The sequence below is a fragment of the Notolepis coatsorum genome (assembly GCF_963971535.1).
Source record: "Notolepis coatsorum genome assembly, chromosome: 11".
Taxonomy (NCBI): Eukaryota; Metazoa; Chordata; class Actinopteri; order Aulopiformes; family Paralepididae; genus Notolepis; species Notolepis coatsorum.
The window spans coordinates 53,112,285-53,139,657 of NC_140175.1; the positions used below are offsets into that span (position 1 = coordinate 53,112,285).

General features: G+C 40.1%; 2 protein-coding genes and 1 long non-coding RNA gene across 3 annotated transcripts in view; 2 read left to right on the forward strand and 1 right to left on the reverse strand.

Annotated features, from left to right (window-relative positions):
* The window catches only part of setd1ba (SET domain containing 1B, histone lysine methyltransferase a), a 64,853-nt gene extending 61,667 nt beyond the window's left edge, over nucleotides 1–3,186 (reverse strand). Inside the window, exons 1-4 of the mRNA XM_084324417.1 lie at nucleotides 3,021–3,186; nucleotides 2,637–2,800; nucleotides 2,207–2,302; nucleotides 1,554–1,824 (exon numbers count right to left, since the gene is read on the reverse strand). Of these exons, the coding sequence (XP_084180543.1) occupies nucleotides 1,554–1,824; nucleotides 2,207–2,302; nucleotides 2,637–2,800; nucleotides 3,021–3,081 (592 nt within the window). The 5' untranslated portion in view covers nucleotides 3,082–3,186. The remainder of the gene's footprint in view (nucleotides 1–1,553; nucleotides 1,825–2,206; nucleotides 2,303–2,636; nucleotides 2,801–3,020) is intronic.
* An 860-nt stretch (nucleotides 3,187–4,046) lies between these two features.
* Nucleotides 4,047–6,965, forward strand: LOC311236773. The gene is made up of 3 exons (XR_014620250.1): nucleotides 4,047–4,459; nucleotides 5,420–5,515; nucleotides 5,846–6,965. It is a non-coding gene; the product is annotated as an uncharacterized lncRNA (long non-coding RNA).
* A 7,341-nt stretch (nucleotides 6,966–14,306) lies between these two features.
* The window catches only part of rhof (ras homolog family member F), a 40,971-nt gene continuing 27,904 nt past the window's right edge, over nucleotides 14,307–27,373 (forward strand). Inside the window, exons 1-3 of the mRNA XM_084324526.1 lie at nucleotides 14,307–14,483; nucleotides 15,788–16,100; nucleotides 18,841–18,928. Of these exons, the coding sequence (XP_084180652.1) occupies nucleotides 15,963–16,100; nucleotides 18,841–18,928 (226 nt within the window). The 5' untranslated portion in view covers nucleotides 14,307–14,483; nucleotides 15,788–15,962. The remainder of the gene's footprint in view (nucleotides 14,484–15,787; nucleotides 16,101–18,840; nucleotides 18,929–27,373) is intronic.

Below are 27,373 nucleotides of genomic sequence, written 5' to 3' on the forward strand. Positions count from 1 at the left end.
TATCCTAGATTGCTTGCCATTTTAGTTACTTTTCTCATTAGACTGCGGTACAGTTAAATAGGTATCAAATAAAATAAAATAAATCACTCAAAGAAATTTGCTTTGTGAAATTTGCATCGATTTTGAATTGGTAGAAGGTAGATTCTTATGTGAATCGATCCCACCCCTAATATGTAAAAAAAGAAATTGGCCTATACTAGCTGCAAATGGGAGTACTAAATGGAGTAAATGCTTACCAGTTGGAATGTACCATTCAGTAACTTTAGATAGCAACAGAAAAGCTAATTAAAAATATTGTGATACATATCGTGAATCATGAGAATAAGTCGAAATATCATATGATATTTTGGCCCCATCGCCCACCTCTAGGGTCACCTGTAAAAAAAAATGTTGTGAACCCATCTATTGAACTGAAACTAATCTAGTATGTTCACAAATTGGTTGTTATTCAATAAACTTACAGAGCCCAAAACTTAGTAGGCTACATTCTATGACATTCTATATCTATGAAATTAAATAAATAACGTGAATATAACAAATTCATTTCCTAATCATATTTAATCTAGCTATACATGTTTATTTATTGTATTATATTGTAATATGATACAAATGTTATTGTAATGTTTTCAATTTTGGCAATACAGTATTAGCAGCATTACAATGTTTTGTGTACGTGATATATAGAATGATTTTTATGATGACATTTTTTTATTTAATAGATTTGATTGATGCTATATAAATATACTCTAATCTAATCAATCACCAACTGTACGTACGTGTGGAGGGCATGGAGGAACTGAGCCTGTCTCTTTAAGAAAAGCTACTGTGGCTGGATGTCAAAGCAAAGAGATTTTTGTTATCGGTCAAGTTTAAAAAGAACCCAAACTGAGGCTGGTGGGAAATCGATTCCAGCAAATAATGAAATGTAACAATAACGTGATATTATAATACTCTGAGTAATTCCGAGTTGATCCCATGCATATTTAAGTGCACACCCAAACATACGACCAATAACAAAAATACAACAGTGGGAAATAAATGCAAATAAAATGCCACAGGTCTTATTATTTAATTTGTATTTTAGAATATGTGTCGGGCCAAAAAACCAGATCCTGCCATTAGAGACTGTCTGGGAAAATTATGTTTCAGCTGCCACGATTAAATGTGACTCAAGCAAAAAAAAAAAAAAAATAATAATAATAATCTAGCCAGGAAGAAAATTCATAAACAATAGCTTGTATTTCAATATAGCAGTGAAATTACACTACGGGCCTAATTATTATTACACAGGAGCAACACCTAGTTTGGGGCTCGTGGGAGCAAGTTTAGCACTCAATGAAATTCAATTATCCACCGTTACCAGGCAACGAACGTAAATGTATACACGTGACTGCTACCGTCCTAATAATAAACAAAACATTGAGTATTTGTCGCTACCCGACATAAATATACCTATATATATCATATTAACAATGGGTAACTAACGTTAATCGTTTCAAAAGGGTGTGTTGGCTATATATTCGTGTCACCATTAGAATTTAAATCTCGTTTACCTTTAGGGTCCAGCTCGACGTGGACAATGTTGCCCATAACGGAGGTGTTGTGGAGGGTCTGGACAGCCAACTTGGCAGATTTAACAGCCCCAAAAACCACTTTGGCAATCCCCAGGTGCTTCTTGTTCTTCGGGTTGTACAGAATCTCCACCTCCTCGATGTCCCCGAATTTCTTACACATGTCGTTGAGAAATCCTTCTCTGATGTTATCGTTCAGCCTCGCAAACGTCACCTCCTTGGGAGGCACGGGGCCGATGTAGCATTCATCGATCTGAAGAGGAATCAACGAGTTATCAATAATAGTTGAGATCCAGGGTCAGGTCAACATCAATCATTTCAATTAGGTTTTTTTTTTCCTGAGCTTCTTGTTAATATTTACAGTAAACCAAGATGGTGATCGATTAAATCAAAGGAAGGAGTGTAAATGTATTTGTTTTGTTTGTTTTTATAACATTGGTCGATAGGTTCACAACAGCCCAAACAAGCATGAGACACCAGCGAGGGGGGTGTGTCTGGACTACATCGCATACTTGACGGTCCCCAAAACTTGAGAAGAGCAGCAGCATGTGGTGGTTGCTGCTGCTTTGCACAGTCGAGGTACCAAGTGTTGCTCGGAACAGACCACACACACACACACACACACACACACACACCTTAAACTTGGGAACCGGGAGATCCGTCTCTTTGTATTTGGTCCAAAGACGACCTCTCGGGTCTCGGACGATATCCACTGGTGACATCCCGGGGTTCTGAAGGGTTGGGGGGAGCACAATATTATCATAGGACCAACAACAACGACGAGGGATAACTTGTTGCAAAGTAGTAGCCTCAAGCTGATAACGAATGTGTCTGGATGGTCGCATCCTTGAAATGTGCAACATGTCGGTTACTAATGTAGCCAGGTTGTTATTGTTACTAATGTAGCCAGGTTGTTATTGTTACTAATGTAGCCAGGTTGTTATTGGGGCTGTGCTGCTGGGATGACAACCCGGCTACATTGTAACCGATCATGGAGGTCGGTTTCCTCTTTACACTTCGGTCGCATTGAAGGCGGATGTGAAGCCGAATAAACGAGCCACTCACGGGCATGTTGAAGGTCTGTCCATCGTAGCGATAGAGCTTGTGCGATCCCTTCTTCAACGCCGGGTCAATTATCAACTTGTAACTTCTGCAATGGTGACTTCGTTTCTCCCCAGAGCTGCAGACGGGATGGCTGGTGCTGCTGGTGTCCATGCCGTTCGACAAACCTGAACAGATAGCAGGAAGGGTTAGCATCGGGGGAGACAAACACACACAGACCCCCCGGTAAATCACTCCTCGCGAGGTATAGCGTTACATTTCAGGTGCTTGACTTTGCTTACATGTTACTCTACTGTTGAGGAAAATGTGGGGGTTAGCTAACGTATCCCGGTGACCGAAACAGACATTAGGCTGGAGAAGGGAGAGAGAAAAAAAGAGCAAGCTTACTTGAACTCTGCTTTCTGCCATGGTCTTCGTTCAGCCTGTTTCTCTCCCCTGGCTTGGACATGGTGTGTCCGATCGAAGGTTTTTTTCTTTTATTTACGAAAAGACGAAATCGTTTTTTTTCCCTTTCGCTGATTACATTACATGATTTAAAGAATACTGCCTCCTTTTTGCGAGAGCCAACACATATTGTGTGCCTCTAGTCTGGGCTTCTGTGTCTCCCACAATACACCGCTATTGAGCTTGCCCACCTCCTAGCAGCACTTTCGTCACAAAGTTCCTTTCGTAGCTCCGATGTACTTTAACACAACTGGTCCATTGTATGAAAATATGAGCATAGATAAATTACGACAATAATTTCATTCATATTCACATTGAATATTGTTTGGTCATATTTCTGAAGGCCCAGCCTTCGAATTGAATTTCGTGTTGAATCTACCGATTGCATTTACCCAAATGGCAAACACAAGATGGACACAGGGGGCAATATTTTCTAAACTGGTCATGGGCCAATATAATTCTTTGGTCGTATGTTTATATATATAGATTGTAGTATTTTATAATCCCGAAATATATTTGATAAAACACTTGATTCTAGCTATAGAACTCTAATGTTGTTATGGTGATATTATTGGCTGTTATTGGGAAATGTCTTGGATAGCCTACACAATAATCATTAAAACATGTAAACATAAGACTATGGTTAGGCTATATAATATGAATTGCATTGCAATTTAATAAACTTAAGATCTGCTCTTATTATTATGAACATTGCTATATATCATCCTACCAACCATCGAAAGTGTATTTCAACCCTGTATTGTTATTATTATAAACCAATCGATACGCTTTTGTGGTGATAATTGCCAAATAGATTGTGGTTTGCAAACATTGCCTGGTATTTTGCAGTGCTTGGGCAATTGGCTGGTTAACAGCAGCAGCTCCGGCAGCCAATCAGATCGCAGCAGCGTTTCAACATTCTGCTATTAGAGGCTCTGCTGAGACAGGCTGCTACAGAGAGCAAGGAGAGGGGGCTCTCGGCAGCCATTTTCCTGAATCAGGACTGAATGGCCAATATGGGTTTCCTTTGTTCCAAAAGGGATCTTATACTTGATTTGCTCATCTCTCGGACTATGATAAAACAGTGATTCCTCCTTTTAAAGGATTGAGAAGAAGGAAGATAAAATACTGGATGTAATCCCTTTGACATTTTGAACCTTTTTTCCTCTGCCTGGAATCCACCTTTGTCTTAACTAGGTCATGGCACACCCATATAATACTATTTATGTTTCTAAAGTAAAAGAAAAAAGAACATGTTGTAAATAAACAGCTGATGGATTTGAATGTGTTATCAAACAGCACATTGAACTTATGAAAATGTGTAATTGCATATTGGTTGGCAATGGCATTGCACTTTAAGGCCTTGTAGGATATGATTAGCAGTGAGTACGTTCAATTATTTTGTCATAACTTTACAATGTTGGTATTTAAGTTTTGTAAAATAAGGGGCATGCAGTTATATTGTTCTCTTTCTCTGACAGTTTATTATAATAAATTGAGTTATCATTAAATTGATCATACAGGGATAGTGGTGTATTTAGCAGTCAACGGTTTACTGTGTTAACTAGAATGTTAATATACATTCCAGGTTATGTACCATTGATCCTCAAATGGCAAATGAACCAGGCCAGAGACGATCTAATGTAATGGCCTTTTGCTAAAATAGTTTCTTCATGTTGCCTCAAATGTGTCTGTTTGACCCTCTGGTTTGACTGACATTTTTAACAACTAGTCGACTATTTCCCCATGGTAAATCATTACATACAAGTGATTTTTTTTTAACAATACCCTGAAGTGAGTAAGTAATCCTCTCAACTGGTGTCTGTAAATATAGGATAGTTATGTTCAAGTATTGAGTTAGCTGAAGAATAACCACAGGTTTTCTATTTGACATAAAAACAAAAACAATGTATGGTTAAAACGTTGCCTGACCTTCCTTCAAGGGCATAGTTACATTTCTGGAGATTTCCATCCAGTCAGACTTTTTCATGGTTTCCACAACAGCTCACAAATAGGCTATTAAACCTTACAGGCAAAAGATGGAGGGGGGGAAACGACTCATGAAAATATTTACCTTAGCATTTTGATGAAATGCACATATCAGGCCTAAAAGCAGGGAGAGGAGGAACGTTTTCTCTCTCATCTTCGGATCCTTTAATACTGGCACTATGGAGGGGTGGGAATTCATCTCCTAAAAAGGAAGAAATACATGAGCAAATAACTAGTTATTTTGAAAACTTTAACCTGTAAGCACAGCTTCTTGAACAACGAATATGCTGAACATCTTCAACGAGCATCTGTGTGGGCAATATGCAAACAATCTCTGTTCTCTTTTCTTGAAGACAGGATTGCAGTCAAATGTAACCTCGTTTTATTTCAAGATGTCAAGTGAGGATACTCAGCATTAAAACAGCAAAGGACAGGCTGTATTTCAAAAGGTAACGGGTTTTAATTGATTTCATTGAATTTGCTAATTCACATTCAAGTTGTTTATGTTCTTAAAAGGGCAAATAGGTTTGTTAACCCATGTATGTTTTTAACAGCGAAACTTAATGACTTATTCATTGTATAATGTTTATTGATTTGTATTGTAATTTGAAACTTACAGTTAGGTATTCAAACATGTAATCCAACAGAGAATCTTATTTGAGAGCATTAAAAGCTTATTGGGTGAAATGTCTTGTATAGAGTTCACTGCCGCCTTTTGTCCAAAAAGACCTTTTGATGTCTAGGCTACTCTGGATTAATGGGTGCTCTGCTGTTGTCAGTTTCAAAATGGCTTCTTCACAGGACAAAAGGACTGCTCTGCGCTGGAAATGTTGCTGCGCCATAACTGGGTGAGGTTCTATCATTCGAAGGGAACTGCCTCTCCGAGACACGTTTGGGTCTTTCTCTCATAATTCACGCGGAATATAAAACCAACGAATGACCAGAATGGCCTCAATGTAAGTGGGTGTGTGTATTTTAAAGCCTAAATGGCTACAATACAGTCGGCGAATGCGTGGAGAAAGGCACCATTACAGCGTATTGTGTCCCGTCGCCAGGTCGCAGGGCTGCGGTCTTTGGCGACGACACTGTAATGTGAGAACACTGGCCGGCGGCCACGAGCTCGCTCCCCCACACAGGCAGCCCATATAAGGTCAACAGAAAGCAGTCCGCGAGCGGCGCGGTTATTTCTCTTCTCAATAGAAAGGGCTGCCAGGCTTCCGCGCGCGTTCCCTGCGTTCCCCTCAAGATAATGCCTCGTGGTTCGCATTTCGATAGGCTATATTATTAATTGGAAGGGTTGACCAGCTACACAGAAGAGATGTGACACAAACAAGATGTAATCCGTCCAGTAGGTAAAAAGGGCAAACAAGAGGAGAAAGAGAGTGAGTGTGATCGTTGGCGTGCATACAGGGACTCCAGGTGTCCCTGGGGCCATTAATAGCCTGTCAGCGGTCGTTGGGAGTTTTTCGTTTTCTAATTTGGTTGCTGTGGGCTTCCCGCGACCCCTGGGCTGGGACATAGACCGTGTACTGCTTTGTTTGTGTTTACGTGTTCGGTTTTTCCAAAGCAGAGTTCAGATGATGTATATTCGGCAACATAATGCAATTAAATTGTCCTCGGATGCTCTCTCTTCCTTTCTCTAATATCCTTTCTCTAATAATTATCCATTATCGTGAGATGTGAGAGTTGAGTGATGGCAACTGCTTTTCTCTCTCTGGGAACAGCGTCACGAGGCCTGGTTCCTTGTTACCCAGACAACCAGCACAGCGCGCGCATTCCTATCCACCCTTTCAGGTCACGAGCCTGGAGGCCATTTCCCCTCCCTAGGCCAACAGGATTTATTCTTGAGCTCTGAAAACTGGACGGTTAAAGGTGAATAAAAGCATGGTGTATATAAAGGGAAGCTATAAAGGTGTGTGTGTGTGGGGGGGTGTGGGGGACTTAGATAGAAACCTCCAAGTTATTTTAAGCAAAATAATCCTCAGAAGGCAACGGCAGCATTTACGCATAAACAGACTAGAACATTCCAGAGAGATTAATGTGACTGGGCCTCTTTCAGCTACAGGACTGGCTCTGCATATCTCATACACGGCTGATGAATTCTTGATATATATATATATATATTTTTTTTTATAAATATTCTTTAGATAGCCTATTGAGTGGAAAGGTTGTGGGTAAGCATGATATATTTGAATAAAAATACAATATAAAATTATCTTTCATTGTTAAAAAAAAAACATTTATATTATTATTTGTATTTATATTCTAATGTATGCTATACCTTAATAGGCTATGGTAACATTTTGTATCATAGTCTCGAATTTTATTCGAATAAATATAACCGACATCTGTCGAGAGAGACTGGAATTCAGATGCTAAAATGACTATCCATTTTGAAAGCAAGAACTAACTTTAATATACATTGAGTAATTCCAGTAGGCTCAGACATCCACAGCACATTGCTATTGATGATTTTTTTAGGGTTTTGATAATCGCCTTATGAAGGGCCGGGCGGTTTTTAATGCAGGTACGTCATAGTATTTCTTCTCAATTTATCTGATTTTTAAACTATGGCTTCTCTCATGTCTATCTTTACTCAATGTTTTACTCCTTAATTAAAATACATTTACATTTTGTCATTTAACTGACGCCTTTATCCTAAGCGACTTACAAGTTCTGTAAGACAAGTCAATTGATGTTTTTGTCTTTTAAATCTCTTGTTTTCTAGACTGGACCCCTTTGTATGTATAGCTTATTTGTGAGATATTTAATTAAATAAAATATCGTATAGTCTTATCTGTTCTTGATTAGGAACCCCAAGCATAATAACGTTACCATTATGTATTTATTCTACTATATCAGAAGAAATACATTTGGTGACTAATTAGACAAAGAAAATTAAGCCATCCAGAAACGTCCAATGCGGTTTAAAGTAAGGTTGTAGGCTACATAATTGTTCTGATGTGTAATTCCTTCAAGATGAACATTTTGCTAGTTGTATTGTAGTTTAGAGCATATCCTATTAGTATTACACAATATATCCTATACAAATGGCACATTCCAAAATTACAAACATTACACTATTGTTGTTGTAATGTTTATGAATATCAACACCATACTATTGATAATGTAAAGAGTTTTGAGGCAACTTTTAAAGGGATAGTATGCCCACATTTCCATTTATATTTCAGTTAAGTCACACTGGCAAAACCAAGATTGTCACTAGTGTATAACATAATTTCTAAATTTGTATTTGTGAATTGCAATTTGTATCGGTGCATTGTGTTAAAGGAAATATGTTTTAATTACAGGGAGGACACTTTGTGTAATGCCTATTTGATTTTGATAAATAAAGAGAGGGAAAAAAGGCTGTTTTGTGTGTGTGGTGTTGTGTGCTCAGAACCTCAAGAAAGACAAATGCACTTAAAGTGGTAGGCCTACCGTAACGGCTTAGCCAGGTATTTTCTGCACTAAACATTATAACAATGTGGAACTGGGGAGAACATTTGCATAATTGACATTTCAGTTACCCAAAGAGCTTCTGGTTACCATTATTGGCATTCCTCACTGAAACCAATAGCTTCCGGTAGCTGCAAGCTATTTCATAAGCTTGTGGCTATAGCACATTGGTTCCAATGAAGGAAGTCAACGAAAAATGCTAGTGCAGCCATTTTTAGGACAGTGGAAGGACAAGTGCTGTGAACATATAACATTCAATATATAATTTCTTTAATGTAACCCCCCCCCCCACACACACACACACAAACTATTGTTTCAAACTCCGGCAGACCGGAGTCATTTAATTTCATGACATATTTTTCAGGGGACCCATTTTAGTATTACAGGGACTCCACATGTAGTCCTGAGCCCTTTTGGGATATTCAGAACCCCCCCCTGACTACTATAGGATGTACTATACATTTTGTATTTTTTTTTTTTACAATTTAACACTAAGAATTTTGAGATGCACAAAAAAGAGTGATATTAATGAAACACAAACTCAAAGCAAAAAAAAAGAAAAACGTGTTTTGTGTCCTTGAAGAGTCTTCCAACTCACCTCACACTGTTCCCACCCAAGCATCACGACAGCCAAGGGATTATATATATCCCTATATATATATATATATATATATAAACATACAGCCATAAAGATTTAACCTTCCATCATATGACCTGGCTACAATCAGATCAGCCATCTGACTGTTTCCACTATTAATGTATTATAGCAGTGGGTCTCAACCTGGGGTTTGGTACCCCCCAGGGGTCACAAGATGATTTTCGGGGGTCATGAAAATAAATACATAAACGTTAACATGTTTATGGAGGGGTCCCTCTGTTTTTTCAGGGGCCTCAAACTTAAAAGGTTCTGTGTGTTATCTGCTGCTCCCTTCTTTCCAGTCTTAACCTGGACACTGACCCGGCCCTCCCTTTGTGATAATAACCACAACCTGAAATAATGAAGAGCTTATACTTACAGTGTGGTCCCTTTCGGTGGGTGGGGTGGGATTTTTGTGGTGTATGTATAATTATGCATTTGTGTAAATATATGTATTTTTTGTTGTATAAAATAAAAAATAAATACATTTAAAAAAAGGTTGCGAATAATTGAACCCTTGCACTGTTTTGAATTATTTTTTTGGACAGCCCATGTATTTGCAGTTGTAAAAATCTATCCAAATCACTTGGGAGTGTGATTGTGAATGTGATATATCACCAGAAAGTACTCAACCTCTGTCTTTGAATATAATACTAAAACTTACCAACTTTAGATAATAAAGTGAAAACGGCAAACAGACTTATATGGTTCTTCATATAGCACTTGTGGTTGGAGGTACTCTTCAGAGAACAGTATATCAAAAACATTAGATTCACTAAATACAAGGAATATACAGGCATTTGTCTGTGTGGCTGTTGTGCAAAGTACTAACACTGTGAAGAACCCACATGAACGACACCACGACAAACAGACAAGTACACTTTTGTTTTGGCCCCTCCCTGTTTTGGTCCTAATTAGTTGAATTTGTCCAACTTAAACATTTCTTATTTTGATTCTTTATTATTTCACATTAGATAAAGCAGTCATTCCAAACATTTATTTGTGTTTGGGGGGTACATTTGTCTATGATATATTTTAATTTCACATATTCTGTATCAGTGGTCATAGTTATTGTTGTTGTGCTGGCCTACCACAGCTGAATACAAAGGAGACACAGGGCCCCCTATAGGCAGCAGCTATGAATAGCACTGTTGCATAGAAATACCATGGTATTACACTGGTTCAGAGACTGGATAGAACCACTTTATACAAAACGAATTAGTCATACATTTGTCATGTGTAATTCCCATGTACAAGTATTTCTAGGCATGTTAGACTTTCTTTTGGTAATGCGAGTGGGATTATTCATTGAGCGCCTATCCTTATCATTAGTTAGGCACAAGTACTTGTGTTTTATTATAAATAGTAACAGTTAGAAATTCAGGTTAGTCAATTCAGTTTCCCCTCAAACCATAGCTTTTTGAAAGGGTATTTCTCTCTCTCTCTCTCTCTCTCTCTCTCTCTCTCTCTCTCTCTCTCTCTCTCTCTCTCTCTCTCTCTATATATATATATAATTATGTATATAATTTCATATTTTTCCATGTTGTCTGTAATTTTTCTTAATTTGTATTGTTCTCTTAGCATTTTGTTTAGTTTGTTATTCTATTGTATCACTTAACTTTGTTTTAGAAAAATGCTTTACAAATAAAGATAATGGTAAATGGACAGCATTTAGGCCTATACAGTACAGCTTTTATCCCAATCAGGCTTGTCTTGCTCAAGGACACTTAAGTTTGACACACTGCTGGGAGCTGGAATCCAAACAGGAACCTTCTGATTACCAGATGACTGCTCTACATTCTGGGCCACTGTCAGTTATTATTATTATTATTATTATTATTATTATTATTATTATTATTATTATTATTATTATTATTATTATTATTATTATTATTATTATTATTATTATTATTATTATTATTATTATTATTATGTTCTATTATATTATATTACATTATTATACTATGTCATTATTCTTTATATTTGTTATATTATATATTATGATTTTATATTATGATTATTATTATTATTATTATTTACCTCCCCTCCACCCTCCCCCATGCTGCTATGACACCTGAATTTCCCAAAGGGGAGTAATAACGGAACACTTGACTTGACTTGATTGAGCTGAAATAGAGTTCAACTTAACCTTAGTGATAAACAGTTCAATGACGCCTCACTTCTTTCACAACTAGCTGCTCTATGACACAATATATGTGAATAATAATCAAATAGAAATGACTCTGACGATGTGGGTCAATGCCATGCACTTTATCCCTCTGGCTGTTTATAGTGTGTTATTAAAGGGGAAGTTCACCAAAAACACACAAAAAACACAATTATTCCTTTATCCAGAATGCTATCTATCCATCCAGATATTTTACTGTGATTTGCAGAGATTTAGAGATGTCTGCCATGTGCAGATCCACATAGTATAGAAGAAGTGAATATGATAATGGTACTCACATATGAAGATTAACATTATTGTCAATTCACACAAGGCTAAATCCCTCCAAAGTTCTCTTATTTCTCCTAGTTACACACAGTTCTCATAGCCCTCCTAGTTACACACAGTAGTTACAAAGTTCTCTTATCTCTCCTAGTTACACACAGTTATCATATCCCTCCTAGTTACATACTGTCCTCATATCACTCCTAGTTAGACACAGTCCTCATATCCATCCTAGTAACACAGTCTTCATATCCCGGACCCTTACACACAGTCCTCATAACACTCCTATTTGGAGAAAGCCCTCATATCCATCCTAGTTACACACAGTCCTCATAACACTCCTAGTTGGACAAAGCCCTCATCCATCCTAGTGACACAAAGCCCTCATATCCATCCTAGTTACACACAGTCCTCATATCCATTCTAGTTACACACAGTCCTCATATCCACCCTAGTTAATAATAATAATAATAATAATTTAGGACCTGCTCCGAGGTCATCAATTGGCACACATGCGATGCATGCATGCAATTCGTATCTGCGATTAACCCATCCCGTCGTCCTTCCCCCCCAAGGGCAGCCGGGAGCAGACAGGCGTCAACGTGAGCCGCGCCAGGGGACCAATCCAAGTGCTCCTGTCCGTCTTCGTCAAGGACGCCACAGCTTTAGCGATCTTGTTGTTGTGCATGTTTTTCCATTGGGTTTATCTTATCGGGGGGGAAACCCTTGCGAGCACGGGGAGAACATGCAAACTCCACACAGAAAGGCCTGGGTGATACCCCACCTGGGTAACTGGCATCATGGAAACCTGGTCCCCAAGCGGGAATCGAACCCTGGACCTTCTTGCTGTGAGGCGACAGTGTTAACCACTACACCACCGTGCCGTAGTTACACACAGTCCTCATATAGTTACACACAGTCCTCATATCCACCCTAGTTACACACAGTCCTCATATCCATTCTAGTTACACACAGTCCTCATATCCATTCTAGTTACATACAGTCCTCATATCCACCCTAGTTACACACAATCCTCATATCCATTCTAGTTACACACAGTCCTCATATCCACCCTATAGTTACACACAATCCTCACATCCAATAGTTACACACAGTACTCATATCCATCCTAGTTACACCCAGTCCTCATATCTCTCCTAGTTACACACAGTCCTCACATCCCTTACACACAGTCCTCACCCTAGAAAACCCCACAACTTACAGGTCATCTTGCCTCTCAAAAAAGAGTTTGTATAAACATAGGTAACTTTAGGGGGCAGTAGACCTACATAGGAACTAATGATGTACTGTATGTTAACCAAGTATACAAACAGATAACAGTGTGTGTGTTGTGCTCAAACACTCACCCAGGGAGGGCTCTGCTACTCAGGACTTTCAAACATCACAAATAACAGCTAATCAGTAATATAACAGATCCGAGTCTTGGTATTAACACATTGATTGATTGATTTCGTCTTACGTTTACATCAGGGTCCCTCCATTTTCAACATCTTTATTGATAACATATGTGACTTATAGCTGTGGTGGATAAGATAAAGGAACGCAGATAAATTAGGAATTTCCTGATGCTGAATGAAGTAGTGGATGTATAAGTCCAAGTGGGGGTCCTGAGGGGGGGGGGGGGGGGATCAAGCAAGAGCCCATGTATTGTATTGTATTTATAATTTTTATGTCTTTTAATCTACTTTCATTCTGATTTAATTACTGGACTGTCATTATTGTTATTATTATTTCTGTTATTGTCCTGTGATTTATCATTGATTATTACTGTTATTGTATTGTTTGTCTTGTTTTATGTAAAAAAAGGGAAAATAAAAAACATTTGGTAAAAAAAATAAAAAACATATGTGACTTAGAAATGAGGGCTAATACACAGATATATATATATACAAGAGAGATACACACGCACATAAATTGCAGTCAATTCATTCAATTCAATCAATCCAAAATGTTAATTGAAACTGCAATTGACTTATTAATGATGCATTCATTCTATATTACATTACATTCACATGTACCATCATTTAGCTGACACCTTTATCCAAAGCGACTTAGAAAGTGTGTACAACAAGTCAGCAGGAGGGGTACACCTCTGGTGGCTAAGGGTAAGTGGTAGTGTTCGTCTAGCACTGTCAAAATTGAGTGCTACACTCTGAGTGCATAGTAGCATAGTACATAATAGATAGTATTATAGACACAGTAGCATAGTACACAGTATATACATAGTAGATAGTAGTATAGACATAGTACATAATGGTAAAAGATATTTTTACTTTTATTTATTTTTCATAAAAAGTGTGTTTTTAGTTGACAGCAGAAAATTGGGCGGATTCCAGCTGTTCTGGTGTTCTTAATGCACACTAGACATTCTGGATCTAAAATCTGTTGTGGAAAATGTTTAATTAATGAGAAAATCCACCTGTTGAATTGATTGTATTGAGAATGAATTGACTGTAACCGAGACACACATATACACACACACACACACACACACACACGCACACGCACACACGCACACACACACACACCTCTAAAAGGAGGCAGAGCTTCAGAGTGAGCGCCCGCCCAGAAAGAGAGTACAGGCTATCAGAGAGAGGGCGGGAGAGAGAGAGAAAGCAGCAGTCAGTCACATTCTACCTCTGTGGTCAGAGATGAGACATCTGCAGTGAACACAACGCTAAGATGAGATGAGAGGAACTCTGAACCAAGTGAATGGTGACAGGAAGAGGAAGTGAGGCGAGCTTAATGAGATATATCTGTTGGCGAGGAAGAAAACCCTTGTCTGTTCTCATTGCAGCATTTTAAGGATTGTCTTTAACTTTTCTAGCTGTCTACAGCCATGATTTAAGTGAGTATCAGACTGTGTTTGTTAGAGCGTCTCTAGCTGGTCATACTGTCTTCAACCATGACTTAAGTGAGCATCAGACTGTTAGAGCGTCTCTAGCTCATACTGTCTTCAACCATGACTTAAGTGAGCATCAGACTGTTAGAGCGTCTCTAGCTAGTCATACTGTCTTCAACCATGACTTAAGTGAGCATCAGACTGTTAGAGCGTCTCTAGCTAGTCATACTGTCTTCAACCATGACTTAAGTGAGTATCAGACTGTAAGAGCGTCTCTAGCTCATACTGTCTTCAACCATGACTTAAGTGAGCATCAGACTGTTAGAGCGTCTCTAGCTGGTCATACTGTCTTCAACCATGACTTAAGTGAGCATCAGACTGTTAGAGCGTCTCTAGCTGGTCATACTGTCTTCAACCATGACTTAAGTGAGTATCAGACTGTTAGAGCGTCTCTAGCTGGTCATACTGTCTTCAACCATGACTTAAGTGAGCATCAGACTGTTAGAGCGTCTCTAGCTAGTCATACTGTCTTCAACCATGACTTAAGTGAGTATCAGACTGTTAGAGCGTCTCTAGCTAGTCATACTGTCTTCAACCATGACTTAAGTGAGCATCAGACTGTTAGAGCGTCTCTAGCTGGTCATACTGTCTTCAACCATGACTTAAGTGAGCATCAGACTGTTAGAGCGTCTCTAGCTAGTCATACTGTCTTCAACCATGACTTAAGTGAGCATCAGACTGTTAGAGCGTCTCTAGCTGGTCATACTGTCTTCAACCATGACTTAAGTGAGTATCAGACTGTTAGAGCGTCTCTAGCTCATACTGTCTTCAACCATGACTTAAGTGAGTATCAGACTGTTAGAGCGTCTCTAGCTCATACTGTCTTCAACCATGACTTAAGTGAGCATCAGACTGTTAGAGCGTCTCTAGCTGGTCATACTGTCTTCAACCATGACTTAAGTGAGTATCAGACTGTTAGAGCGTCTCTAGCTGGTCATACTGTCTTCAACCATGACTTAAGTGAGCATCAGACTGTTAGAGCATCTCTAGCTGGTCATACTGTCTTCAACCATGACTTAAGTGAGCATCAGACTGTTAGAGCGTCTCTAGCTAGTCATACTGTCTTCAACCATGACTTAAGTGAGCATCAGACTGTTAGAGCGTCTCTAGCTCATACTGTCTTCAACCATGACTTAAGACTTAAGTGAGTATCAGACTGTTAGAGCGTCTGGTCATATTGTCTACAGCCATGACTTAAGTGAGTATGAGTCAAGTTTTCTCAGGATTATATCTTGTTTTTCTTTTTACAGACCAAATTTCTACTGGATAATTCTTGTTTCCCAGGCTTATTATCCGATGAGCCGCCTACGACCTCCCCTGATGTGCTTAAAGTGACTGGCCGTGGAGGGAATTGTGACTTCAGCTCGCCTCGACCTCGTGTGGCACTTGTGTTGTGTTGCTGGATCGTATTCTGAAGAGAACATTATGACACAGAACGGTGCCGTGCCCAGTAAGGGCAGCCCCGCCAAAAAGGTGGAGGAACTTAAAATCGTGATTGTGGGGGATGGAGGCTGCGGGAAGACGTCTCTTCTGATGGTTTATGCCAAAGGAGACTTTCCGGAGGTAAGAAGAGGAACTTACATGATGTGCCTGTGAGTTATTGATATGAGGAACTAGCTGTTTCTGACCTCTCTCAAGCTGCTGCCTTCCATCGGCCAAATGCAGAGTAAATGGCTGGTAAATTTTGTCTAGTCCAGTGGTTCTCAAACGTATAGACAGGTTTCTTCAAGTTCAAGTTTGTTTATTAATTATCACAATAAAATACACGTACTTTACGGTGAAATGCTTGGTTCTGTATGAGCCCCTGAGAGTGTGCTTCATACAGTAAAAAAGTAAGTAAGAAAGTAAGTAAAGAGGAATATACAATATACATATATACAATAATAGTACAATATACAATCTAAAGTACAACCTAGGTACAATCTAAGTACAGTGAATAAAATGAGTAAACAGTGAGGTACAATGCAGAAAATGAGGTACAAAACTTTAAACTTTCTTGTTTATAAACATACTGTGTTTGGGCCAATCAGCAATACCTGCTGACTCACGTGACTAAGTTGCCCTCTCTACCTGCATTGAGCTGCTGTGCTAAAAAAGTACAAAGGGTCTCTATGGAGAAAACATGGCACTCCCCTTACTAAAGGTTGTTTCAAACAAAAACAGATGTCATTTTGCCAAATTAGTATGGCTATGAGTGTGAGTCTTTCGCCTTTTACATGGCATGGATTGATTGTTTAGATCAGTGCTTCTCAAACTTTTTCTGTCAGGCCCCCTTTGGCGGACCAAAATATTTTGGGCCCCCCCCCCCCCTCGCCCCAACAAAATAGTCATGAAATGGGCCATGTTTAAATTTATTGAAATAACACCAATATTGTGACCTTTCAAATTGGCCCTATATTTTGTTTTCAGAGCTGTCATGGATGAAAAGCCAGCTTCACACAGATACTGTATGTGGTGCTGAATGGTATCAACACCTTAACTGCTGCATCATGAGATACTTGGTGGGCCATGAGATGAGATACTTGGTACTCAGCACCACACTCTGAAACTAGCTCTCTAGGTGGTATCAGATGAGATTTCAAAGAGTTCTTCCAAGAGTTTGGATGGAGATGTGTCAGGAAGCTTTGTCTCAATGTTGTCTGTAAAAAATCTTTTTATCCAGAGTAACTTGGTGATCCTTTTCTGTGTTTTATTAAATAATGATTTTCAGATTTTGAGAAATGGTATTTTCATGGAGAACAGTGCAGCTGCAACAGATAGCACTTTAGTGATAATTTTCTGTAATCCAAATTTTTCGTTTCTTTTTTTTCTTTTTTTTAAATAAATCTCAAGGCCCCCCCTGTCATGCCTCTGCGCGGCGCGCCCCCCACTTTGAGAAACACTGGTTTAGATCACTAGCATGGCTAACAAATGCAAATATTGTAGTCTGCCCCATTGTTATGACCAGGCACACTGAGTCTGACATAGACAAGAAACCTGTCTATTCATACCAAGTATCCCCAGTTTGACCCATAACAACAATGGACCCCCATATGGAAAGAATATTGAGGGCTTACTGAAAAATTTATTTATTTTATTTAGTCCAGTGGTTCTCAACCTTTTTCATGTCAAGGACCCCCACATGTGAAAACGGTTGAGAACCACTGGACTAAGTAAATTAAATAAAAGTCTCAATAGTTCCTCAATATTCTCAATATTGTCTGTTGTTATGGATGGGGTAGTCACTCTAATCATATATTCTATATATTATCTCATTGGGCTTCTAGTGAATCATAATAGTGAAATTATAAACTATTCCCCATTTTTCTCCTCCTCAAGGATCCCCGGGGGTCCTCAGACCTCAGGTTGAGAACCACTGATTGAGGCCAGAGTTAGTCCAGAATTCTGTCTGTCTGTCTGTACTGTAGGCGGGAAGAGAACAGAGAGAGTGAAACCTATAATCAGAATAGTTGTTCTTACATGTTCTCTCGTTGTGCTAACTTCTAGTGAGTACAATATTATATAATATTATTGGGCCCCCTGGAAAATCCCCCAAAGGACGAGGAACCTCAGAACCCCACTTTGAGAACCACTAGAACATGTTCAGAAAAGCTAATTGGTTATAAAAAGCAACCATGCTAGTAAAATAGTGAAAGTGGCTCATGAATTGTGGTCCATTTACCAGCCACTACCGGTCAGTAGCCACTATGGCCAGTGGACAACCATTTTATTTCCTATGCTATTGACCAGAATTGTGAACAAGATTGGAAAACATTTTCAAGTCGAAACAGTCCTGAGGAGTAAACAACACGTATTATTAATTACACAACTGCAGAACCTTTATTTGGTGTTACGACCATAATCTAACCAAAAATGAAGTCTTCAGATGAACCATATTATTTGAAAAGGTAACTTAACATAAGAGGTTTAAGACCTTCCTTTACCATAGCATTCTGACTGTGAAGCAGTGATTGATGATGACTGGAACCCCTCGAGGATCCCCGGGGAGCCCCAGACCCCTTGTTGAGAACCATTGATGTACACACCATTCCAGTTTAGTCTTTAAGTAACGTTAATGGAATTTGAAAATTGAATTAGTCTGAAAACCTGGTGAAATGGATGGTGTGGTTTGATGTATGGACCAGTGTGATGTACCATGTATGACAGTGCATCAAAGCAAAACCGGATTGAAGCCAAGACCCTCATAAGACTGTAGGAATTCAATATCCAACAGTCTTTATCGATTCAATCTGTCTCCTTATTGATATCCTTGATAGTATATAGACATACTACACATTTCTCCCTTTTGTCTGTCAACAAACAGAAGTATGCTCCGTCTGTGTTCGAGAAATATGTCACGACCATCTCACACGGAGGCAAAGAGATTCATCTGAACCTGTACGACACAGCCGGTAAGATTTATCATTAACTAACCACACAACCAGCCGGTAATATTCCTCATTAACCACACAACCAGCCGGTAACATTCCTCATTAACCACACAACCAGCCGGTAACATTCCTCATTAACCACACAACCAGCCGGTAACATTCCTCATTAACCACACAACCAGCCGGTAATATTCCTCATTAACCACACAACCAGCCAGTAATATTCCTCATTAACCACACAACCAGCCGGTAACATTCCTCATTAACCACACAACCAGCCAGTAAGATTCCTCATTAACCACACAACCAGCCAGTAAGATTCCTCATTAACCACACAACCAGCCAGTAAGATTCCTCATTAACCACACAACCAGCCGGTAAGATTCCTCATTAACCACACAACCAGCCAGTAAGATTCCTCATTAACCACACAACCAGCCAGTAAGATTCCTCATTAACCACACAACCAGCCAGTAAGATTCCTCATTAACCACACAACCAGCCAGTAAGATTCCTCATTAACCACACAACCAGCCGGTAACATTCCTCATTAACCACACAACCAGCCAGTAAGATTCCTCATTAACCACACAACCAGCCAGTAATATTCCTCATTAACCACACAACCAGCCGGTAACATTCCTCATTAACCACACAACCAGCCGGTAACATTCCTCATTAACCACACAACCAGCCAGTAAGATTCCTCATTAACCACACAACCAGCCGGTAACATTCCTCATTAACCACACAACCAGCCAGTAAGATTCCTCATTAACCACACAACCAGCCAGTAAGATTCCTCATTAACCACACAACCAGCCAGTAAGATTCCTCATTAACCACACAACCAGCCAGTAAGATTCCTCATTAACCACACAACCAGCCAGTAAGATTCCTCATTAACCACACAACCAGCCGGTAACATTCCTCATTAACCACACAACCAGCCGGTAAGATGAATTAATTACAGCACTGCAATGGGCATCGGCAGCTCAGCAGTATGTCTCAGTACTTAATCATAATGTCACAATGAGCTGGTATGTTGAAACACATAGCTCTGAGGGTGTGGCGCATAGTCTGTGGATGGGAGAGAACTCTCGTGCGTACACACCGTCTTTGGTTGGTGGGTTGGTGGGTAGCATTTTAATTATAATCTCTTTATTACCAAGTACATCTTCTACATATTTTCACACCTTTATACCAGGAATTTGTCTTCTGCGATTAACCCACTCTAACTATTAGGTCAAGGACAATGGCAGGAGTCTGTGCATGCCTTTGATGGTCTGCCTGATTTCTGTATGTTCAAGAGTTTGCATCGGATATGAATCACAAGTCTTTCTGAATTGAGGCGAGTCATCTCTAGGAGAGGTTGAAGGTGTGGAAGTGTGTTCTGTGGGTGGGGAGTTACAATACACACAGACTGGCAGTACTTTTTAAAAGTATTTTCTCTTTGTTGGAAAGTACACAGTGAAGATTGACAGGAAATATGAAGGGGGGAGGGTGGTCTATAGCAAAGGTTATACTGTAGGTTGGCTACAAACCCATGGCGTTGCAGGCAGGTTGTGTTTTACCAAAGTGTTGAACCCATGTACTTAGCGCCAATATACCTTTTTTTTTTATCCACTTTTTCTCCCATTTTCTATATTTCTCCCATCCCAATTTCGTATCATCCAATTCAACCCTCCCCTGTCACAAACGCTGTTTCTTGCCTCCCACAAGCCGGCTGCAATGTGGACTAAGTCATACATAGCACAAGTCCCCTCCGGTACTTGAGGTAACAGCAGTCGCATCTTTTCACCTGCGCAGCTCGATCTCTCAGTGGCGAGGAGTAACGCGTGGGAGGCTCACGCTGCCCCCGACACTTCCTGATTCTACTGCACAGGCGCACCAACCGACCTGTAGGAGTCGCTGTCCACAACGCCCGATCCCCACCCATCAGTTTCCCACCCCCTAATACGGCCAATGTGTATTAGTATGAACGACCAGCTAAACTGAAAGCAATGTGGAGCGCTGGGCTCGAACAGGCGAGCCCAGCGTCTCCGCATTTGTGGCGAGCGCCTTGCTCACTACGCCACGTAGCCGCGCAGCGCCAATATACCTTTACTAAAAAGACGTTTCAAACTGACTAGTTGGTCAATAGAGGACTTTACCTCAACTCAACACCTAATAAGATTATGTAGGCGGCACACGAGGTCAGATGATATTCAATAGCAGCTTTGATCAGTGTTCCTTATCAGAGACATGGCTGTGATGAGGATCAGCAGCATAATAGCACGTCTGAGGTCTAATGATGGGCGAGAACGGGGGAAGTGGGGCTCTCTCGGTGTCATCATTTCATTAGATGTGATTTTAGATGCAAGAAGCAGCTTTGATCAGTGTAATACTGGGTTATTCAATTCAATCTCATTGTGGGAAGTGGATTTTCTACAAAATTCAAGATTGTTCTATTTGACCGACTAACAAATAAATGAATTAATGGTCTATCAGTAGCAAATGTTTAGCTGATTCTATGATTTTAAGGTGCATTGAACCAAACCCATTAGTGTCATTAGTATGGCCATGATAACCTTCAGTGTCAGTGAGGTCACCGTGGTATGTGAAAGTTAGGTCCTCTAAAAACAGAGGAAGGCCTTTTCACAACCCCAAACATGCATGGTCACACACTGACAGGATGGTGAACTTTGACCCCCAACATGGTCAAACACTGACAGGATAGTGAATTTATACAGAATAATTAGTTTCCCTTTTCTGGCTATTTCACTTGATTCATAATTGGAGGAGGATTTTAGACGTCAAATATTCCTTATTTCACAAGAAAGAATAGCATCTGTACCAACGATTATTAACACGATGATGTATTTGTATATATTTTCCTGACTCCTCCCCAAATCCTCTCCTGATCCCCTGGTTGAAAAACACTCTGGAAAAGCCCATCCCTAAAATGATGCTGTTTGATCTTGTCTTCAATTGCTCATATCACTAGCTGTTGCTCATATGACTTAAAGCTGTCTGAATGCCAGGAGGGAAGGTCTCTAGACGTGTAGCTCTAGTAAACGGTCATTGCTTCATCTGGTGACATTAATGTAACACCTTTGATCAGAATGAGGCGTGAGGTCAAGCTACTTCCAATCCAATCATTTCAAAATGTAAACTAAACTGAAGACTGCAATTACGTACTAGTTGCAGACCAGCCTTAAACACTTTTATATGACTTCCTTAAATGTTAGTCTAAATCTAATTTTAATTATTTATACATTTGTCTTCCCCTTTATTGAACAGGCCAGTTTGATGGGTAGCAAGCAACATACCTAACGTTAACTTTACCTTATTACCTTCCCTGCCTGGCTACCCCACAACCAAAAAAATATAACAACGTGTACTTCAGGCAGTAGATTTGGTAGGCAGTGTTCCTAGCTCCAAAAAGGACAGGTAATTAATGAAAGCTAACTGGTTGCTTGTGTCCTTGGTATGACATCACAGAGGGGAATAATTCTGAACAGCTTGTTAATCTGAAGACCTTTTTCAGACCAAATGGGAAGGTATGCCATTTTCTCCAGTGCATAATATAGGCAAAACTCATTTTACATGAGACCCTTTGAGAGATTGAATAATGAGAAAAAAGAATCGCAAATAAAGTCAACTTCTTCAATTGATTATTATTATTATTATTATTATTATTATTATTATTATTATTATTATTATTATTATTATTATTATTATTATTATTATTATTATTATTATTATTATTATTATTATTATTATTATTATTATTATTATTATTATTATTATTATTATTATTATTATTATTATTATTATTATTATTATTATTATGTTCTATTATTATGTTCTATTATATTATATTACATTATTATACTATGTAATTATTCTTTATATTTGTTATATTATATATTATGATTTTATATTATGATTATTATTATTATTATTATTATTTACCTCCCCTCCACCCTCCCCCATGCTGCTATGACACCTGAATTTCCCAAAGGGGAGTAATAACGGAACACTTGACTTGACTTGATTGAGCTGAAATAGAGTTCAACTTAACCTTAGTGATAAACAGTTCAATGACGCCTCACTTCTTTCACAACTAGCTGCTCTATGACACAATATATGTGAATAATAATCAAATAGAAATGACTCTGACGATGTGGGTTAATGCCATGCACTTTATCCCTCTGGCTGTTTATAGTGTGTTATTAAAGGGGAAGTTCACCAAAAACACACAAAAAACACAATTATTCCTTTATCCAGAGTGCTATCTATCCATCCAGATATTTTACTGTGATTTGCAGAGATTTAGAGATGTCTGCCATCAGCCCAATACAATGGAGCTCAATGGACCTTCTTTGAAAAACAAAACAGCAATGGCTCTCTCCAGAAATCATGCCATGGTTACTCACAACAATCCACATACCTTGTGAACAGTGAGTGGGAACTATTTTCTACCGAAGTACACCCACAATAATAGCTCTCAATGAAACTGTTCTGTGGAAGAAGAAGAAAAAACGTTGTCTTTGTGAAGATATTTTCTCTTATTCAGTGGACTGGAATGTGGTCAGATCTGGCTGAGGATGGGGAGCTGTGCTCTGTGACTGTGGGCCTCCGTTGAGCCTGGATGAAAAACCTCCTGTTTCCCAAAAGTCAGCCTTGCAGGGCTGAGATAAACAGCATAGCTGCCCGATTAAAAGGAAGCATCATGTTTTGAATGGTTTCCATGGGGTTGTACAATGCAGCCAGTATCCCATGTAAAGACAGAACCGTGTGAACTTACAAGAGAAGTAAAATACACCAAAGTGAGAGGATGAGGTTCAGGTGTAATCTGATAGCAGCTTTGATCAGTGTGTGTGTGTGTGTGTGTGTGTGTGTGTGTGTGTGTGTGTGTGTGTGTGTGTGTGTGTGTGTGTGTGTGTGTGTGTGTGTGTGTGTGTGTGTGTGTGTGTGTGTGTGTGTGTGTGTGTGTGTGTGTGTGTGTGTGTGTGTGTGTGTGTGTGTGAGTGAACGGGCAGATAAGGAAACAACGCAGCAGGTCAGAAGTCAATGATGGCCTGCTAACGGGGGGGGGGGGGGGGTAATCTTTCTATCTTCAATACAATATTTCATACAATCATCAAGATGGTTATTGTGCTCAACTCAAGCATTAAAGGTGCACTGAGTAAAATGATCTGTCGGTTGGAATGGGGATCGCGTGGACTCGACCATTGAATTACATGCTTATTCTACTTTACACACTTCCGCTTTAGTGTTCCATGTATGTTTACATTGTTTAGTCCACATGTTTGAAAAGGAGAAAATGGTCTGCTTTCATGTAGATACACAGTGGTTCAACATAAGGTTCTAAATAAACTGAAGGTGAGCTTTTCTCCTTTTTAATACCCTTAACACCTGCTAAAACCTTTTTGGACATGTGTATATTGTCTTGTCCCCATTAGCTATGTTCAGCCTGGCTGGAACTAGCCATGGCCAGGTTTGGTATGATATGGTTCGGTTTGCGTCTCCATTGTGTTTCTTGTAAACTCTCTGGTTGCTTGGCAACCTTTCAAAATCCACACCAACAACACACCAACACAAGCTAAACCATGATCATACAACAGTCCCAGCCATCTTTGGCCAGGTTGTAAAAAGGTGGCTGTCTCAGCCAGGGTACAGCAAAGGTTTGGCCAGGTTCTAAAGACAATGGAGATGCTCACTGTGTGCCAGACAGGCCACAGCACGGCTCAACCTTGGCTAGTGGAGACAAGGCCACAGCACGGCTCAACCTTGGCTAGTGGAGACAAGGCCACAGCACGGCTCAACCCTGGCTAGTGGAGACAAGGCCACAGCACGGCTAAACCCTGGCTAGTGGAGACAAGGCCACAGCACGGCTAAACCCTGGCTAGTGGAGACAAGGCCACAGCAGGGCTAAAAACGCTGGCTAGTGGAGACAAGGCCACAGCACAGCTAAACCCTGGCTAGTGGAGACAAGGCCACAGCACAGCTAAACCCTGGCTAGTGGAGACAAGGTCACAGCATGGCTCAACCCTGGCTAGTGGAGACAAGGCCACAGCACAGCTAAATCCTGGCTAGTAGAGACAAGGCCACAGCACAGCTAAACCCTGGCTAGTGGAGACAAGGCCACAGCATGGCTCAACCCTGGCTAGTGGAGACAAGGCCACAGCATGGCTCAACCCTGGCTAGTGGAGACAAGGCCACAGCACAGCTAAACCCTGGCTAGTGGAGACAAGGCCACAGCATGGCTCAACCCTGGCTAGTAGAGACAAGGCCACAGCACAGCTAAACCCTGGCTAGTGGAGACAAGGCCACAGCATGGCTCAACCCTGGCTAGTGGAGACAAGGCCACAGCATGGCTCAACCCTGGCTAGTGGAGACAAGGCCACAACACAGCTCAACCCTGGCTAGTGGAGACAAGGCCACAGCACAGCTAAACCTTGGCTAGTGGAGACATTATGTCTTCTTCTTTTCAGTCTGCACGGTCCTCGTTCCAAATGACTGAAAGTCTCACTGCACATACTATTGTTATTCATAGAAACCTTGCATGGAATGTTTAGAATGGTCATGTGTTTTCCATGTTGGAAGAAACAACGGTTGCCATGTGCAAAATAAGGGTTGCTATGTGTTGATTATGAGAAATATATAAACAGAAATGTAATAATTTGGTGTCTTATTACTTGTATGAGGGCCGACGTTCCACTCTGCTGGTTAAAATTGCTTACTCGTGAGTAGTACGTTCGTTGATAAAGAAAAATAATGTCCACAGCCGCTCCAGTGTAAAACAAAGATATCCAAATGGTTTATTTCTCTTCCACAGCGAAGTCTTTCTTTATAGAAGTGGTCCTAAATCTATTTTCCTAAATATTCACGTCACTACTACAAGGTAAGAAAACTGTATTTTCCCAGTCTCCAAAATCACCGCCGACTCAACACATGAAAATTCCTCCACACTGGAAAGCCGTAAATCCACTTGCTGGCTCTTTCCACAGCAAACCGGAAGGCTTGACACCTTGGTTGAGAAATGCAGGCTTCAGTCTTGGTTGTTGAGTCCATCCATTCAGTCCTGTTCAGTCCTTGGCTACACACCCTGCTCTGAGAGAATTGTGGACTATATATAGAGACACAAATGTTCTAGAATGTTCGGTTATGACATCATACGGTGACATCACGAATGTTCCAGAACATTCTATCATGATGTCATACTGTGACATCACCAATGTTATAGTATGTTCTATGTTCTAGAATGTTCGGCTATGACATCACCACAAATGTTCTAGAATGTTCGACCATGACATCATACCGTGACATCACAAATGTTCTAGAATGTTCTATTATGACAAATACGACTGTAGTGGCATTCCTCGATGTGCTGACAGGCGTCCACGATGCACCCGTAATTAGTTATCTACTCAGTACCAAAGTTTGTGATGTAAATATGGAATGTCCCAAGTTGCTGCTGGTACGGTTTACAGGGTTTTATTGTTGTCCAAAGGTGAATGATGGTGAATGAAGGGTTAAATCAGAACAGTTGTCAATTGCTCCATTTGTCAGTTCCAAACGGTGAGACAGGTAGGAAAAATGAATCATAACAGGTGCATGAGATTACAATAATTAGCTAGGCTACTTATAGAGGTGGGGCTGTAATGGAGGTGGTGAGCCCCCTAGTGTTCAAACATAAATAAGACACTAGTCTAAATGATATGAATTCTAATAATCTAGCAATATAAATCCACCAAGTCGGTTTCTGCTTCTACAACAACGGTTCAATGACTATCTAAATCCAATCAATATTAAACATTCATATAATACAATAACCTAAATATATAGCTTTGGCTCCTACACCGGCCCCTAATTGTCCTTCTAATCTAGAGACAATTACTAACTACTAAAAAACAAGGAGCTAAACCAAACACTAGTTTAACTGATAAGTGTCTCTGCTGCTGGATAACCAATACCTGGTGCCAGAGGTCACTAGTACATGGCACACCGTAGGAGGACGGTCTTTACCACCGGCTCATGCAGCTTCTTCTTCACGAAGATCTCGAGCTCTGCTTCCTTTATATTCTCCACAGTGAGGTTGGTCTTCTCCAGGCTTGCCTTGAAGATCTCCATCTGTGTCTGTACCTCAGACTGTGTGAGCGAAGCATTCATCTCCTTCCTCTGGCGACACAGCCTCAGCAGAGTGCTTCTAAGCTTCAGCATCCAACCGGCTGCCTTCTTGAGATGGTTCCAGTTGGAGTAATATTCCAGGAACTGCTGAAATGTGTCGAACTGCTCTTAAGCTGCAGTCACGCTGACCACAGCGTTCTTTACCTCTGGGTCCTCCGTGGTTAGGTCCCCATGGTGTTCTGGGTTCTGAGGCCATTCCTCTTCGGGCTTGGTGAGGAATTCCGGCCCCTGTATCCAAGTCTCATTGCGCAGGAATGATTCCACATTGAGTCCTCTCGACGCGTGGTC